Here is a 19,177-nt window from a genome sequence, read left to right as displayed (position 1 = left end):
GAGTCTCTGTGGGCCTTTCCAAATACAATAGACTGGGCAACACACTAGACGCCACGTTCTTGGCATCAGAGATCTTTTCCCATCCCTCTCGCGGCCAATCAGTGGCAGCCTCTGTGCATGTGTGTATGTGTGTGTTTGTGTGTGTCTAAGCTTTTGAGTGCGTCTGTGCATGCGAGAGAGTGTAAGTGTACACAAGTGTCAGGAGAGTTCTGTGCACGTGCGTGCGTGCGTGCGTGCGTGTGTGTGTGTGTGTATGAGTGGAGATGGGGGTGCGGGGGGGAGGTGGGGTAGAGGATGAGGTATGTGAGTGTATGCATGCCAACACTGTGGGAGCAACAGGATATATATATATATATATATATATATATATATATATATATATATATATATTTGTATATATGTGTGGGGGGTTGGGGTGGGAGATATGGGCGTATGTGTGTGTGCTTGTACAAGTAAGTGTTCATCTCTGTGTGTGTGTGTGTGTGTGTGTGTGTGTGTGTGCCGTGGAAGCTGCGATACGTGGACTAGAAATGAGTGAGTGGAGGAGGGGGGTAGAGGAGGTGCAGCGTAATGTGTGTGTGTGTGTGTGTGTGTGTGTGTGTTGGAGCTCATGTACGTTTATATGTATTTGACTGTGCTTTCATATCTGTGAAACTGCATGTTTGGTGCATATGTGTCTTCATGTTTTACATTTATTTGCTTATTTATCATCATTGCGATCTTTTTTTTCTTTATATATATATATATATAATTATTATTATTATTACTACTACTACCTTTTTGTATATTATAATTATTATTTATTTATTTATGTAAGCTTATCTATTATTTATTCCCCCTTTTTTTTCTTCTTCTTTTTTTTTTCTCAATGCCTGACTAAGCGCTTCATGTGATGATGCACTTTTCCTAGTCCCTTTTAGTGATGATGCACTTTTCCTATCCACTTCAATAGTGGTGATGCACTTTTCCTATCCACTTCAATAGTGGTGATGCACTTTTCCTATCCACTTTCAATAGTGGTGATGCACTTTTCCTCATCCCTGTTGGTTGTGGTCGTTCTTTTACTCCCTAACCCCCACCCCCTTGCAACACACGCGCACACACGTATCAACGCGGTTGCTCACTTGAACACACATTACATAGCATATTACGTATTACTTATGGACGGGGCTGATGACTTGACCTTGCTGATTGCACGGTTCTCTTTTTATACGTTTCGGGTTGGTGCGAGAGACAGGGCATTGACTGCTTTGGAGAAAAGCTACTGGCGAAGCGATTGGTTTCGGTTCTAAAACTTCTGTACCGACGGCCCGAGGGGAGCATCTCCAAAACCCTAAAAGCTGGATGTGATTCATCCTGATTGGTTTTTCTTTATTTTTTTTATTTTTTATTTTTTTTAGCCGTTTATGGCAAACGTCGTCTAGAGATGGTTGGTCAGACCATGTAATCTTGGTGGCGATGTTTGGTGCTCGGAGCTATAATTTCTAACACACTTTCAGTCACAGCTCTGTAGAAATCATCCATGACTTCGTTTTTTTAGTCCAAACGTCTGGAGACGGGCGCTGTTGTGCTTTCTTAGTATTTTTTTTCCGTATTTGTATCTCTCTCCCTTTTCACATCATTGGAAATGATAAGTCCGAGAAATTTGAATTCACTAATTACCTCTACTTGCTTATCTCTAATGACAAGTGGTAAGGGGTCAGACTTGGTCTTCCTGAATCTAAAACTAGTTCCTTTGTTTTATTGTTAATATTGTTGTTGTTATTATTATCATCATTATTATCATTATTTTATTGCTATTGTTCTTACCAGCGTCAACCAAGCTTTCTTTTAGACACCTGCCGTGTTGGTTAGAAAATTTGAGCATCACTTCCAAAGACTCACCCGTGGAGTGACTGACATGGGGTGGGGAGGGGGGGGGGGGGGGGGGTGTGGAACCACCGCTCGAACCCAAACCCTCACAGTCGTCAGTGGGCGACGCTAACCACTTGGCCGCTGGGTCACTTGTTTCTTTTCCTTTCTCCCTCAGTTCAGTGTTCCCTTCTTTTCTCATTCTGGTTCAGGTGGTTTCTTTTCTCCAAACTATGTACATTATTCTTCTAATCCTATTTCATGGTTTTTACGCCTCTACCCCCACCCCCTTTTGTGATTCTTATTTATCCCATTTCAAAGTAATTTTCTCATCCTGTTTTCTCCATCCCTTGCTTTTAGACAACAGCCTCTCAGTCTGATTTAGAAGATTCTTGGAGATCTTGCATTCCTGTTGAGGAAGTTCAAAACTAAACCACATTCCTTGTCAGTCGTTATATGATTCAGGTTTCCTCCACCCTCTCTCGCAATCTTCCATAGATCCTGTATTAGGTTACTTAGGATGCGGACGGATACGCATCTTACACTACCTCGAAAAACACCTGTGCTGGTTTGTATGTCTGCGGTAATACAGGTGTCTTTGTCTCCTGTGCAGGCGCGGTCTGGATAACTGAAAGCACAGAGAGGAATTCCACGGGGCTGTTTGGAACGCAGTTCGTGTTGGGCTTAACTTAACCCCTTATATACTGCCAACGAGTGTACTTGTCAGTCAAGGTCTCTAAATCACCGAGTCTACTGAGTTTGCAGCTAGATATCAATTACCATTCTTTATATGCACTTTTCCTCTTTGGGAATTGCTCTTTTTTTTTTTTTTTCTTTTTTCTTTTTTTTTTTTTTTCTTTTTTTTTTAGCAAAGTCAATTAGCACCAATGACAAGCTCACAAAAAAAGTAGCCACCATAAATGTCTTTCACACTCGTGAAACACGGATCTCGTTTCACCAAGGTCTAGCAGTGAAGAGGTTAATCATACTGACCTCTCTCGTCCTTTTGCAATAGACTCGAGCATGACTTTATTTTTCCTCCTCTCTTGCTCACTTCTCTTAGAAAAGGCGTACACAGTTTGTGGGGTCTGGGTCGGCAAGTGGCGGTGGAGATATTGCAGACGGGTTGGAGGGCGGGAGGATGGTGGGACTGGGGTTTGGTTCCAAGAGAGGATGAAGGAGCTGGAAGCTGGACTCTGTCTGTCTGTCTCTCACTCTCTCTGCCCGTCTCTGTCTGTCTGTCTGTCTGTCTCTCACACACACACTCTGTCTGTCTGTCTCTCTCTCTTACTCACTCTCTCTGTCCGTCTCTGTCTGTCTGTCTGTCTGTCTGTCTGTCTGTCTGTCTGTCTCTCTCTCTCTCTCTCTCTCTCTCACGTTCATTCACTTGTGCGGACACTGTTTGTTCGTGCATGCACTAATACTAAGCACCCGAGAAATATTCATATCTCAGACCTACATGAGAATAGACCGGGCTTTTTTGTTTGCTTGCTTGCGTCGTGTTGTTATTGTCTTGATTTTATTTCGTGTTTTTTCTCCCCCACCACACCACACCCCCGCCCCCCCCACCCCGGCCTCCTCCCACGCCCCCCCAATTTGCTCACAACGCTTCGTTTCGAGTGCAAATCTGCCTTTTTACAATACAGATTTAAACACAGCAGGTCGTGTAACAAGCGGTTCTAAACCCCCAAGGCTGCTGCTGTGGGGATTCCCTGTCTCTCTATACCCACTTCTCATACACCCCGCCCCCCCCCCCCCCCACCCCCTCACCCCCCCTCCCCGCCACCCCCCCTTATTCGGTCCCCCCCCCCCCTTCTTTTTTCGGGGTTATTTAGCGGGAATTTTTGCAAGCCTTGCACACCCTGGATCCCTTTCATTCATTCTCTCTCCCCGTGTCTCTCTTTTATTACCACAATGTTTAATTCAAGCCTTTATTTAGTATTGTGTTGTATGGTCTCTGTTCAGGGCGGGGATTGGATGTTAAACACAACACACACACACACACACACACACACACACACACACACAGTGCTTGTCTGACTAGTGTTTTCCTCGGAAATGAATTTGTCCCTCCCGTCTCTCTCTCTCTCTCTCTCTCTCTCTCAGATGAAAATGATTTGTTTTTGCGAACGTTCCGGTTGAAGTTCGTGAAAATTAACTTCATTTAATATTGACACGGGTGTGGCACAGTATGTGTTCTCCACACACACACACCTCCCACCCACACGCACACACTGTGTGTGTGTGTGTGTGTGTGTGTGTGTGTGTGTGTGTGTGTGTGTCTGTCTGTCTGTGTACTCTCTTCTCAGACTGAAAACCATGACACGCACTAATCTCAATGATATTTTTGTTCAGTAGATAGCGTTTTGCCTCAATCCCAGTGTCTGTCAGTCTCTGTCTCTCGGTCGGTGTCTGTCTGTCTGTCTGTCTGTCTGTCTCTCTCTCAAAAATACAAAAAAGCATGTGAAAGAAAGGAAAGAAAAGAAAACAGAACAATGAAGGAATGGTCGAAAGACACACAGAGAAGAACACTGAAGAGAGACAGACAGACAGAGACAGACAGGCAGACAGAGAGAGGGAGAGACAGGGAGAGAGAGAGAGGGGGGGGGGGACTTTAGTCCAGAAATACACCCGTTACACATTAATTGAACAATTTCCTGTTGATCACCAGTTTCACCAGAGACTTCTCATGCATATCATAAATGCCCAACCAGTCTACTGTATGTTGAATTAAAGGGGAACATTCTCCCAGCGAATGGTAAAGCACAACCCAGCAAATGCCCTCCCCCGAACTTTAGGGTGAAATTTGTGCGAAAAGGGAATGGGTACTTACATGGTGGTAAAGTCCAGTTTCAGCATCCTAAATTAATGGACCTATTTTGGTAGTTTACAGTGATCTTTCAAACTGCTCATTGACCGCTGGGTTTTTCCATGAAATCTGACACGAACACCACATGCCTGGGTCCTTGAAGACCCTTTCTCAACTCCAGACTTCCGATTACTGACGGAAATGGCTGTTAACCCTTTGACTGCAAAAAAGAAAAAAGAAAAAAAAAGCTGATGAGTGTGCTTGTCAGTGAAGGGTTGTGAAGTCACTTATACAAGACAGAGCTTATATGTCACGATGTCAGTCGCCACTCGATCTGTGATTGGACTTCATCCTCTTGGGATTGCAAAACTTTGGTAAAAATCGATGACACCATTGATGACAGTATACACACCCTGACAACACAAACACAGACTAAAATAATTCAGGGTTCACATACATTTATTTAATCACACACAGAACTTGACTATAAAACTACAATCTTAGCAAGAAATGAAAACTACGATGACAGAATGGATAAATAACACACACACAAAAAAACCCCCCACAAAACACAGAGCTTTAAGACACGGCCGTCCAGCGGCAGTCAGTCCGGAGAATGCTAACAATGAACTTAGGACGTTTGACGAATAGATAAACTGAAGCACTGCACAACACAAGAGGAAAACGAAGACTTGGACGGTGAAGACTGGAAACAGATGAAGACGACGAAACAACTAGAGACAGTGATGGAAGAGGGCAGCAGGAAAACAGCAGTCAGCAGCAGATGGAGCAACAACGCTGCCTGGCCAACACAGGCTGAAGGGGAGATGGTGCAGGAAGTGGGACGCTGCCAACCGGGTACTACTACCCTGACGCTGGAAATAAAACAAAGACACGTCCAGCAGGGCACTCCCTCTGAGCTGGAGCACACAGAACATAGATACACACTTGAGGGTGCCAACTGGGCAAAAAGCCCCAAACCCAAATAGACACGACCTTCCTTCAAGAAGGCCGCGGGCGAAAAGCCTAGAGAAGTGTCACTGACAGAACAGAGAGACTTTAAACTCTGCTCAGCAGTGACACAAACACACAAACGAGACTCCCCGATTGCACGTAAAAAACGCACAACCGGGAGCTAACACACACTAAATGAATGCTCGAATGGGAGAGGGTAAATGGGGAAGGTAATGCACAAAACACTCCACACGAGATTGTCATGAGTTGTGACGACCATAGAGAACAGTATACACAGTCAGTGACTGCACTTCAAACTCATACCAATTCTGATTTCAATAGTTTCACCAAAGTTCGCCAGTCAAGGGGTTAACTTGGGGTTAAAATTTTACACATACTGAACAAGATTTGATTTTGAATTGCTCTTTTTTCCTTTTTTTTTCAATGCTGTTTTAATTGAACTTTGAACTATGATTTAATTTCTCTCTGACTGGCTTTGATTTCTGAAGGGTATTCAGGCCTGAAATGGCCCCTTTGCGGTCAGATGGATTTGATTTTCTGCTTGTTCCGTCAGAGATAATTTTACAGCTGTAGGAGAAATTGAATGATATTTTAAATTTCAGTTTAACGTTGATTTGAGCAGCCATTGTTCTTGAACTGGTGTTTTTAATTTTGCCCGCTTAATTAAAGTTTTGATATTATTTATCTTCTGTCTGGTTTGGGGTTAGGCTTTTTTCCTCCTTTCTTTTCTGTGTGCTTACAGCCCAAGGATGATCTCTTACAGTCGTCTGGGGTTTCAGTAACATGATATGATGTGAATTGTGACTGGGATGTGACATTAAAATGGAATGCCTGGTGTCTCCAGCAAGGCATGTATATCATTTGTTATTGTAATAGATAGTTTTATGATTTATTGCTGAATACTTCATGTGGAAGAATGTTTCGTGTTTGCTGTATTAAATATTGTCTATATTTTTTTAAAATAATCCTTGGCATTTCAGATGATGAGCCACACCCTTGCAGTTGTCCTCAGAATGGATTCTGATGTGGACCGTACATCTTAAAGTGCCTTCATTGATTTCCACCGACATGAACTGTGCGTCTGTCTGTTTTGCAGGTATGTTTCTGTGTGTGACAGTGTTTCATATTTGGCACAGCTGATGTTTCTTTTTATTTGGTTGGGCAGTACTGATATTGTCCTGCGCTGTTGACTGGGCTATAAGCAGCGTCAGTTGTCAGATTTCCATTCACATTATTCTGGGGGCTTGATGTGGTAGCTTTGGGGGTGTCATGTGGTTCAAACATAATAACATTCAGTGCAAGGTGTTGCCAAGAGGGAGTCTCTTGTACTGTCCCCCAGATATTTGACAGCTGGCTCCATGAAGATCTTGTTCTTGATGCCCCCCATCCCCACCACCCTGAACACTCTCCGTTCCTGAAGGAAAGCAATGTTTTTAACTTAATTCAAATTTCACACGGACTGAAACTTGTGGGTGAAAGGGTCATTTTACATTATTTTCAATATCTCTAACAATTAATTTTACATGGACTTAGCCAGACATAAATTGTTCTAACATTGTTTTAATTGATCTTTTAGATTATTTTCTTATCTTCCACTGACTGGTTTGAAGAACTGACATGTAATCAGCCCTGAAATCATCTTGTTTTTCAGATGGACACCCCAGTCTCCGTGACGAAGGCAGCTGTACACTGCAAGTCCTACATAGAGCGGCTGGGTCATTGGAGTTGGGTCTGGCCAGTACCTCAACCTGAGCTCCTCATGAAGGGGACAGTACTGCAGCAGATGTTCTGCTGTCTGGCTGTCCGTCCCACAGGGAACCGTGGTGAATGACCAATGTGGAATTTAGTGTATAGATGGTGCCGAAGGCGGTTGTGGCCTGTCCTGAATCTGAACACTGACACCTGTTCTCACCTAGTCAGCAGGTTACTGTAAGTGTCTGTCCTTTTGTGGTGTGGAGCCCTGAAGTAATGTCCCCCTGGAAGTTGGCTGGGCTGTAAGCAACATGAGTTATGATAGGATTTGGATACTTAAAAGCACCTACCCTCGAAAGCGCTTACCCTTGGTCAGAGACCAATCTCTAAGCGCTTTACAAACACTGAGTCATTTGCACAACAGGCTGCCTACCTGGGCAGAGCCAACTGACCACTGCCATTGGGCGCCCATCATTTGTTTCCTGTGTCACTCAGAATAATCAGGTTTTAAGTCATGCACACATACACACACTCACTTAGACATGAAACATTTTGGATGATGATTTGATTTTTTTCCTGCAATATGTGGGCTGGGTTGTAATCCTACTCTGGATCACAGTTCAGAGCATACCAGCCTGAAGCATTCAGACATCCTCATTCAGCTGCTGGCAGTTAAAAGGACAGGTGTGGGGAGACACTTTTTGTCTGCGGTCTAATTCACACCAGTTCAGGTGGCATTAACTGCACACTGCTCATCCCAACCTTCCACAGTATAGGGACAAATATCATGTGCAGTGCCACAAAATTCTGTCATCTGCTTGGACTCCAGCAAATTACCGGTGTTAGTTCTGTCGACTGGATATCTGTACATGCCGGATATGTTCTTATTCCCATAAGCCACCACTATGCACTTGACATAACAATAAATCAACACTTAACCAGCCAACTTAAAAAGAAATAACCATGAACCACCAAACGCGAGCTCGGCATACGCAGTCTGTAACATGTTCTTGATATGCATGTGTATGTATACACACACGGGTTTGGACTTGTACGCATATGAGAGTGGAAAAATTTCCACCCTTTTAATCCAGCAGCATGCAGGATTTGAACCACAGTGGGGGAATAATTTATAGCTCTAAGCACCCGCCCACAGTGCCTGTCTGGATTCTGGCAAATCTTTTTCTGTTCCTGAGTTTGCCTTCAAAGAGTAGCTGGATTTCCTGGTTGGTGGCCTTTCATGGAATTTGTTTTTTTCTGATTGTTTAGTCTGGTTTGTATGTACAGACACACACACACACACACACACACACGGTTTCCTGGCCTCCAGTTTACTGAAATAAGTGAGCATAAAGGGAATGTGCTGCAAACAAAAAATCTCCCGTGAAAGCTGCTATTAATCACACTTGTGATGAATACTGCAATTGGACATTCCTGTGTTCATTCAATTAGGAGTATATTGGGACAATTTCCTCATTCAAAAGTATAGTTCTCTCTTCTCCCCCTCCCCTTCTCACTTACACAGCACATGGTTTATGATAGAGACAGACATATACAGTAAAAGATGCCTACACCTCAAGGTCATGACATGGATTTTTTCAATAATTATAAACTCAGCTGTGAACGAAATGTACCCTTTTGTTTTTATGAACACTAACAATGTGAAAAAAAAACCATGAAAATCATTTCAAACACACTGAATGTCTTCCAGTTTGACTGCTTACAATAATATGTTAAAATTAATTGCACTGTGTTAGTGTATTTGTGCATGTTATGCACAACACATGCTTGTGTGTGCATGTTCTCAGTATTTTCTTAAGTGTTACTATTATTGCCTTTAAGAAAAAGTCACCTTAGAGTTGCTTACTTAAGTTCCACCTAAAACTATTTTTGACATTGTTAAGTGATATTTTTAACATTGTCGAGATTTCTCTGATACTTGGTGGTGTCAAACATATGTTGACCAATAGCTGAGCTCTGCATGATACAAGACTTCAAAGCTCGCTCTAGGAAGGGGAGGAAAAACTGACTGTGGCTGGGCTTCAGGTATTATGATTTGATTTACTACTTTCTGAATAATCTCTGTACAAAAATAAACTTTTTTGCTGTTGCTGGGAACAGTTCAGGGGAAAAGCTTCAACATCTTGATTGAACTGGGGGTTGTCAATCTTGACTGGCCACAAATGGTCCAGACTGACTGTTTCACCGGTACATGGCATTACCAAAAGAATGTTGTACAAAGTTGTGACCCTTAGCACTGAGTCCATGGGAAGTAATCCAACTATGTGCGAAACTAATTTCTTTGAACATGCCAGAAATTAAAATGTAAGATCCATGATTAAAAATGTTTATATCCTGAAAAATCCCCCCCCCCCTTACCCCCCACAACCCCCACCAAAAACAATCAAAAAAAAAAAAAGGTTGCAGCTTCCCATTAACATGTACCTGAATTTATTTCTAAAATTTATATATTTTCACTATTCTTGCACTTTCATTCATGTATATAAAAAATTTTTTAAAAAAGTAATGTTTACATACATGGGTCAACTGCTCCTACAAGAAATCTGTCATCAAATGTCTGTTCATCCAAATTTGCTTTTTTTCTGTCATAAAAGGTTTTCAGTGGTATAAATGTGATAAACATGATGACATCTAACATGCACAACACATACCTTTACATACAGCTCCATATGTTTTACTATTATAAATACTACACTTTCCATGAACCTCTCAATATGAAAATGCAAACATGCCGTGTATAATTTCACCACAGTGCAACAAAACCATTTATATACATGTCTTTTTAGATCACAGATGTGCAGTTACATATAATCACACACTTCCCTTCTTTTTCTTGAAACAATTCCATATACATCCCATGTGCACATACGTTGTTTGTTTTTTTAGCTACATATATCCATTATGCATTTTCCAGAAATTACATATTTTATTCTCCAGCATTACATGCTTGTTAAACACATGGTATGCTTTCATTTTCTTTCAACTTGCCAAACATGCAGTTCAAATAGTGTTGTTCATACCATCCAATTCATTCACTGTTGTTCCTCCCAAAAGATGGATATTATTATCCTGGATTGTTTCCATGAAACAGCCACCCCCAAACTGCTGAACACAGAGACAATAAGTTAAGATTTTAAATTTCTGAACACTGAATTGTCCTTCAGAATTCCCATTTCCTTTTTACCCATCGGAATAGCCCAGCTGCTTTACACCAACTGGCTATTTTAAAATAGCACCGTCTCCTTAGCAGCAAGAATAAAATGCTGATTCCTCATCACTGATCTGTACAACATCAATTCTGTCAGACACTAAGCGCTGAATGGTTGGTCTCCTGCATTCAGACAGTTCTGCAGTGTACTTTTTTTCTTTTTTTTTTTTTTTTATAACAATGACTTGTCTCCACATGAACACGCATCAAATTACAAGGCACAAAAATTGCCATCATATGCTTTCTTGGTCTGGCAATCTGGCTCACATGCGCCACACTGCACGGTCTCTTTTTCACATGCAGCTCTCAAACAACAAGGAATGATCTGTCCAAAATTATTCAACTTCACAGAGTCCACTCTCTCCACTTGCCCATCGTCACTGTTTTCCAACTGCACACTCTTGGTTTTATGTCGTACCCTTTATATAGGATGGGGACTGGAAGGAAGGAAGGAAGGAAGAAGAAACAAGAACCCACAAAACTGGTAATCTACACTGGTAATCCACATTGGTAATCCACAATCCTCAAAAATAAATAATCTCATCTTGACACAAACACTGCATGGTCTATTCCTGACAATGCTCTCAAGAAGGAATGATGTACTCTGTAGCCAGATTTTTTTTTTTTCTGAACTCCCTCTCACCCTCCATCAAAATTCTCCAAGTGCACACTCTTTGCTTTGTCTTGTGTTGTCAAGTAGTTTACCGTACATATAGGGTGGAGACAGAATGAAAAAAATCCAACATTTGCTTAAAAAAATCCAACAACTGCTTTATCTAGAATTCTCAAAAATAATCTGGATGTACACCTCTGCATTGCAAGATCTTTTTTTTTTTTTTTTTGCTGTTGCTCTCACCAAGGAATGATGTATCTCATCAAGGAATGATGTATCCAGAATTGTCATTTTTCCTGGACTTGTGTCTTTCCCCACTCACCCACAGTCACTGTTCTCCAACTGCCATTACTCTTGGTTTTTTGTCTTATGTCACCTTTGTACAGACCCTACATAGGGTGGGGACAGGATGAACTAAAAGCAAACACCACCTTAAAAATGCTGATACAACATCACTGATCTGTACAAATACAATTCTGTCACTTTTGAATTGTTTCGAGAACTGCAGCAGCAGCATCACCAAGGCCCATGAGAAGAGAAAAGTAGCAGCAGCAGTGCCCAAAATCCCAGTTTCCTTGCCCTGACTGCTGATGCCCATTGAAGATCCAAACTGGGATTCCACAGCCATGTACCAGTTCACACCAAACAAGAGTTGTCATTGGACACAATGGACTACCGAGATCCTCAAAAATAAAGAATATTGTCTTGTATTTTTCCTTTTTCTTTTCTTTTCTTTCGCCTACCCCAGCATCTGCACCATCAGTGGCATTATTCACATGCCACTCATTCTGAGTCCCCCATACACAGCCACATCCCGGTTCATTGGTTGAAATCCCAGCGTCGCCATTCTACAGGAAACTATCGATGCCAGGTAACCAGGAGGCCACATACCAGAGGAGACCATGCACTGCTTCACTTTGATGGTGTTCAACAGTCTTGCTTTGTGTTGTCTTGCCAGTGTCTCCAGGACTAACTCTTGTTCTCCTGGCCCCCTGCAGTGTTGTCCCCTCCTGTCTCCTCCTCTTTCTGCTGCTGGTCGCTGAGCGTGATGATGAGGCGATCGACCAGCAGGGACAGGACCTTGTCCAGGGGGTCCATGAAACCTCGCTGCATCCACTTGGGGATGGTCACCCGGGCGTGGGAGAAACCCAGCTTCTGCAGGACGTAGTCTGCCCCAACGGGGTCAATCTGCGTGCTGGCCCAGTGGAGAAGCCTGTGCACACACACACATATAGATCCAATTGAAACAGATGGAAAACAGAGCTACAGATAATTACAGAATGTTGCCAGTATTTTCTTCCCCTCCGCTAGACCCTGAGTGGTGGTCTGGATGCTTGTCATTCAGATGAGGTGACAAACTGAGGTCCCGTGTGCAGCATGCACTTAGTGCATGCAAAAGAACCCACAGCAACAGACGGGTTGTCCCTGGCAAAATTTTGTAGAAAAATCCACTTTGATAGGAAAACAAATTAATTTGCAAACAAACAAAGAAAAAAAACCCAAAAACAACAAACAAACAAAAAAAAAGGTGGTGCTCTCAGTGTAGCGACGTGCTCTCCCTGAATTTCACACAAAGAAGTCTGTTGTGACATACAATACGTCTTTATTTCCAAGTGTCAAGACTACCAGGTCCACAAGGAATCAACTACAATAATCATAACGCTTATCTGTTGATTTTTGCCCCAAAGTGAGAAAGGTTTCTTAGTGTAATATAAAAAGGAATAAAAAGAAGAACTCAATAAAAAATGTTTTTAAAAAAATCGTACAAAGAACAATAAAACAGCATATGAATCAGACATCAAAATGTTAAGGACCCCGTCATAAAAACAGTTATGTTTTCATTAAATGTAAAGAATAAAAAAAACAAAACGAACAACAACACTCAGATGACTAAAATTAGGCAGTTTGAAAATGGTCTTCCACTGGCCTCACATTTAATATACAAACCCCAATTCAGGCACATGTGCATCGTGATGAGCTTCAAAACTGTTTGGAAAATCAATGCTTCAGCACAAAAAAACAGAACAGTTATTCAGTGCTTTATAAATGTAAAAATTGGAAGAACAAGTGCAAGGAAACATGTGGTTATGAGTGGTGCTCATTACAATGGCTGCATACACTGCTGTTTGTAAAACAATTCAACATGATGTCACCATGCACCCTAAGAAGAAAACTGCTAAATTCCAAATCAGTCCTGAACTTTTTGCGAACCATCTACTCTGGGAAAAAAGCTCAGAATCCTGACCCAGTCTTCTACTACTTCTGCGACGAGTGGGCTTTTACATGTATGACCGTTTTTACCCCAACCATGTATGCAGTCATACTCCTTTTTCAGGGGGAGGAGGTGTGTATGCCAGGTATGTCCTTGTTTCCATAACCCACTGAACGCTAACATGGATTACAGGATCTTTAACATGCCTATTTGATCTTCTGCGTGCATATACACAAGAATATGGTTCAGGCACTAGCAGGTCTGCTGAAAGTCGAATGCTTTAAGCACTCAGCTGCTGCCCCTGTCATCCTGACCCATTAACATCAGCACGCACCTGACTGTGGGCTCCATCTGCCAGGTCTTGCAGTGGAACTCCCGCCAGTCCTGTTTCAGGGCTGTGGTGGGGTCCGTCGTCAGTCGCCGGCGCTCGGTCTCTGGCGACTTCTCTCCTCCTCCCCCTCGACCGGACAGCCTTGACCCTGCTGCAATATGAAAACGGAAGAAAAAAAAAACAACACTTTCTGATGCAGAAATGATGGGAAAATGAACCTGTTCATATCAAGCCAAGTCAAACTTTATTTTGATGTATGCAGCTTAACACTTTGTAACCCCATCCCTCCCCCCCCCTCATACACCCCCTCGTCCCCCCACCCCCCTCCTCCCAAGAAATGATTTATCTGTAACACCTGGATGCTTTTCTTGGACCGCGAACAAATATTTCTGTACTGCTATTGTCCCCATTTGTGTGAAACATTGACACAGAATTCAAATAAAATAATGAAACAAACAAGTAAGGAAATACATTAGAATATAGTGAAGAGAAAGATAAGTAGAAGGCAAATGATTGAAATTTTTTTTTAAAACAAGAACTAAAATGGGCCACACACATGCAATCTCACACGCCCCACACATGCGCACACACCAACACAAGCCAGACTAACCAGACAGCAAGCTGGAAGAACACTAGAGCGCTGCTGAAGCACGACTCACCTTTATCCTTTTCTTTGATGTAGGAGGAGACGAGGTCATGCAGGAACAGGATCACCTCAGCATCCATGGCTACCTTGATGTGGTCATAAAACTCCGTCACAAAGCTGCATTCCACCACTGGCTTGGCATCTGGCAAAAACAGTCACAGTCATGGAGCAGCATGGAAACTACCATGCAAATTACAAGACACTTTGTGCTGATGTCTGCATGTGTGCCTTGTGATTGTATGCTACACATTAACAAGTGTGTGTGTGTGGCTCAGTGAGTGAATACCAACAGTTTCTAGAGGCTTGGACTTCTTTTTTAACCATTCCCAAATTATGTCTGTAAACAAGTGCCATAGTCCTCTCTGCAATATATCCTGTACCGTTTAACAAAAAAGAACATCAAAAGAAAGTTCATATGAATGACAACGTTGTCAATTCTCTCTCTCTCTCTCTCTTATATATAGATATATATAGAGAGAGAGAGAGAGAAGAGTTATGTGAGAAGTTCCACATCAACACACTCAAAAACTATGCAACATACCGTCTTGCTGTGGCTCATGTTTGCCCTGACAGTGGGTGGACTTGAGGTTCATGTAGAGAGCTGGCAGAGCGAAGATGATCTCTGTCTCGTGGCTGTACATCTGTGACTTGCGGCTCTTCCTTGTCTCCCCAGGGCTGTCCACCCTCTCACGCCGGATTTCAGGGAACGCTTCTATGTCTGTGGAGATGCGATGGTAACGTTTGGTCAGACTATTGTATTCTATTCTATTCTGTTGTATTACTCTTTGTCACAGCAGATTTCTCTGTGTGGAATTCAGGCTGCTCTCCGTAGGAAGAGTGCATCACAACAGAATTCCTGTCGTTTCTTCTTCATAAATGACACTATTTTATATTATGCATGTAGGCACTCACTGGTGGTCTGGACACTAGTCATTCAGATGAGATGGTAAGGTCCCATGTGTAACATGCACACAGCATATGTTAATCAAAGAACCCACAGCAACAAAAGGTTTTCCCTTGCAAAATTGTGCAGAAAAATCCACTTTTGTAGTGAAGCAAATACACTTGCAGGCAAAAACAGAAAAAGAAAAAAAAAAAAGAGAAGGCACTGTACTCTATCAACACACTCACCATGGGGAGAACAGCCCCAAATTTCACACAGAGAATCTGTTGTGACAAAAAGTAATACAGTTTCAGTTTCAGTAGCTCAAGGAGGCATCACTGCGTTCGGACAAATCCATATACGCTACACCACATCTGCTAAGCAGATGCCTGACCAGCAGCGTAACCCAACGCGCTTAGTCAGGCCTGGAGAAAAAAAAAAAGTGAATAAATAACTTTTTTTTTTTTTTAAAGGTGAATAAATAATAGATTTTAAAAAAATTATAAAAAAAATAAAAATAAAAACTACTACCACTACTAATAATATGTATGAGGCTCAAAAACTTGATGAAGTCAACTATAAGCGTACATAAGTAAATAAATAAATAAATAATAAAGTAATACAATACAATACAATACAATACCCTTCTTGATGAAACAGAAGGCACACAGACAACCTTACAATACATATCCTTTCACCAGTCAACCTTTTCTCCTCACCTTTCTTGGTGGAGCAGAGAGTGCATAGTCAACATCACAATATATGCCCTTTCACCAGTGAACCCTTTCTCCTCACCTTTCTTCTCCACGGAGCAGAAAGCACACAGCATATTCTTTCACCAGTCAACATCACAGTATATATTCTTTCACCAGTCAACATCACAGTATATATCCTTTCACCAGTCAACATCACAGTATATTTCCTTTCACATGTCACCATCACAGTATGTATCCTTTTAACAGACAACCATTTCTTTCTCCTCTCTCAACAGAGGAGAAGGCACACAATCAACACCACAATATATATCTTTTCACCAGTCCACCCTTTCTTTTTCCTCACCTTTCTTGATGAAGCAGAAAACACACAGTAAACATCACAAAATATATCCTTTTACCTGTCAACCATTTCTCCTCCCATATCTTGATGGTGGAGAAAACACACAGTCAACATCACATATATCAGTGGAGTGATGGCCTAGAGGTAACACGTCCGCATAGGAAGCGAGATAATCTGAGCGCCCTGGTTCGAATCATGGCTCAGCCACCGATATTTTCTCTCCCTCCACTAGACCTTGAGTGGTGGTCTAGACGCTAGTCATTCGGATGAGACGATAAACCAAGGTCCCGTGTGCAGCATGCACTTAGCGCACGTAAAAGAACCCACGGCAACATAAGGGTTGTTCCTGGCAAAATTCTGTAGAAAAATCCACTTCGACAGGAAAAACAAATAAAACTGCATGCAGGAAAAAATACAAAAAAATGGGTGGCACTGTAGTATAGCGACGCGCTCTCCCTGCGGAGAGCAACACGAATTTTACACAGAGAAATCTTTTGTGATAAAAAGAAATACAAATACAAATACAAATCCTTTCACCTGTCAACATCACAATATATTATATCCTTTCAACAGTTGACATCACAGTATACCTTTTCACCAGTCAACCCTTTATTTCTCCTCACCTTTCTCGATGGAGCAGAAAGCGTAGGCGAACCACTCTCTGACACTGGTGAACTGCTGGGGGGCGATGTGGCCGCGGGACACCTTGCAGATGGTGGCCACAGGCGGCCCATCCGGCACGGCAGCCATGGCCCGCGTCTTCTCCTGGCCCACCACAAACTGCAGGTCCTGCACTATGTGGACGCCTGGGGGAGAGTAAATTGACTGAGTGAGTTTCAGTTTCTCAAGGAGGTGTTACTGAGTTTGGACAAATCCATACATGATACACCACATCTGCTAGGTAGAAGACTCCTAAACAGCATTAGCCAACATGCTTAGGCCTTAAGTGCATGCATAGGTATTTGTGTACCTATCAGAGTGGAATTCTTCAACAGAATTTCACCAGAGTACAACACTGTCATTGCCATGGGTTCATTTTCAGTGTGCCAAATGACTGCTGCACACTGGACCTCTGTTTATCGTCTTATCCAAATGACTAAGACGCTCATTTCAATTTTACCAGTCAAACTTGGGAGATAGGGCTAGAGTAGGATTCCAATCCAGACCCTCACAGACTCTGTATTAGCAGATGAGCGTCTTAACCATTCTGCCACCTTCCTCATTTTTATGGATACCTATTAATACGTATGTATTAGTAAGACTGTCATAATTCTAATGTTACACTGTACATGTGTTGGACCCCTTGAGTGAGGGGTTTTGGCCTTTATTTGAATAAAGCATTTTGTTACAACCCAGCTCAGCCCACCATACAGGGTCAAACCAAATTTGCCATGCTGAGACAAAATCTCAGTTCAAACCTGGCCTCAAAACAAATCTGTACAAATCTGCTTTCATGAATGTCTAAGTGCTGGCATGTAGCATGGCGCATGTGTGTGTGTGTGTGTTGTCATTGATGCATTTGTTGTGTTCGCAATTCTTCATTACACTGCCCTGTGATGTTAATTTTGTAACCATTTTCCCCCCATGTTGGTGTTAGTAACAGTTAGCACTCTGTGTCCCTATACTAAAGAAGTAGAGCACACTAAAAACGCCCAGTACTATTAACATTATTATTCATTATAACCATGATGATAATGATGCTGTTGTTGTCATTATCAACATAGCGCTCTGTGTCCCTTTACTAAAGAGGTACAGTACACTAAAAATGCTGAGTATTTTTACCATTATTATTATCACTATTACTACAATCATTATCACCACCATGATCATGATGACGACGTTATTATTATCATCATTATTACACCTGGGGCTTCAAACCAGCGGACCTTCATCCTCCATTTTCTGCGCCTCCGTGGAGAAGAGGATGTAGGGGTGCTGGATGTTGAAGAGGGCCCAGTAGCGGGAGCGGAAGTTGATGCCGTGGAAGGAGGCCAGGGTGAGGTTGCGGCCACGCAGGGTGATGGTGCCTCCCAGGATCATGCCCTGCACGGGCAGCATGTGGGGCAGCATGGAGAAGTGGCACCCTGTCAGGTGCTCCAGGGCACTCTGCCAGTGCCGGTGGTGCCGCAGCTCTGACAGCACAGCTGTCATGGGGGGAAAGAAAAGAGAAATACCACTGAACATGGCAAATGCGGCCCACAAATGCAGCAGGGAAAAACCCTGCCAAGCCAGGGGGGAGGGGGAAGAGAAATACCACTGAACATGGCAAATGTAGCCCACAAACTCAACAGGGAAATAAGAAGGAAAAAAAAGAAATTTCATACATGACGCCCCCCAAAAATGCTATTTAGAATAACAACTGAAGAATAATAAAATCAACATTCAAAGATAGGATCATTCAGAGTCTTTTAAAAAAATTGGAATTTCATACTTTGACACCTGAAAAAAAAAGCTACAGAAAATAATATCTGAAGAACAATAAGAATTAACATTCAAAGAGAGTATGCTTCAGAATGTCCGTCCTGTACATTCACTTAAATTTCCTTGACTGTATTTAAGAAACAGTGCTATTTCATATTTGACACCTGAAAAAAAGCTCTATAAAATAATAACTGAAGAATAATAAAATCAACATTCAAAGATTGTATGTTTCAGAATGTCTGTCCTGTACACTCACATATTTTTTCTTTCATTATACTTCTATTCATTTCAGATACTGATCTTCAATTCCACCCTAAATCTATCCTGTTTCACCAAACTCGCCATACAACTCCCCCCCCCCCCCTCCCCCCTCTGCTCTCCTATATTTTCATTATTTATTCTTAAAAGATGACAATCAAATGTGAAAATGCATATTTTAACTAGAAGTAAAAAATCCTC

At 42.2% G+C, this 19,177-nt stretch overlaps 1 protein-coding gene across 6 annotated transcripts in view; it reads right to left on the bottom strand.

Annotated features, from left to right (window-relative positions):
* Positions 1 to 11,301: 11,301 nt before the first annotated feature.
* LOC143283773 (bridge-like lipid transfer protein family member 1) overlaps positions 11,302 to 19,177 on the bottom strand; it is a 103,073-nt gene continuing 95,197 nt past the window's right edge. For all 6 annotated transcript variants that reach the window (XM_076590119.1, XM_076590123.1, XM_076590120.1 and 3 more), the window contains 6 exons: positions 18,184 to 18,441; positions 16,921 to 17,103; positions 14,900 to 15,076; positions 14,372 to 14,500; positions 13,716 to 13,863; positions 11,302 to 12,382 (listed from right to left, as the gene is read on the bottom strand). In XM_076590119.1, the coding sequence (XP_076446234.1) occupies positions 12,139 to 12,382; positions 13,716 to 13,863; positions 14,372 to 14,500; positions 14,900 to 15,076; positions 16,921 to 17,103; positions 18,184 to 18,441 (1,139 nt within the window). In that variant the 3' untranslated portion in view covers positions 11,302 to 12,138. The remainder of the gene's footprint in view (positions 12,383 to 13,715; positions 13,864 to 14,371; positions 14,501 to 14,899; positions 15,077 to 16,920; positions 17,104 to 18,183; positions 18,442 to 19,177) is intronic.

The sequence above is a fragment of the Babylonia areolata genome, chromosome 7 (genome assembly GCF_041734735.1).
Source record: "Babylonia areolata isolate BAREFJ2019XMU chromosome 7, ASM4173473v1, whole genome shotgun sequence".
NCBI classification, from domain to species: domain Eukaryota; kingdom Metazoa; phylum Mollusca; class Gastropoda; order Neogastropoda; family Buccinidae; genus Babylonia; species Babylonia areolata.
Note: the sequence above shows the minus strand (reverse complement) of the source record. Positions and strands in the feature narration are given on the sequence as shown.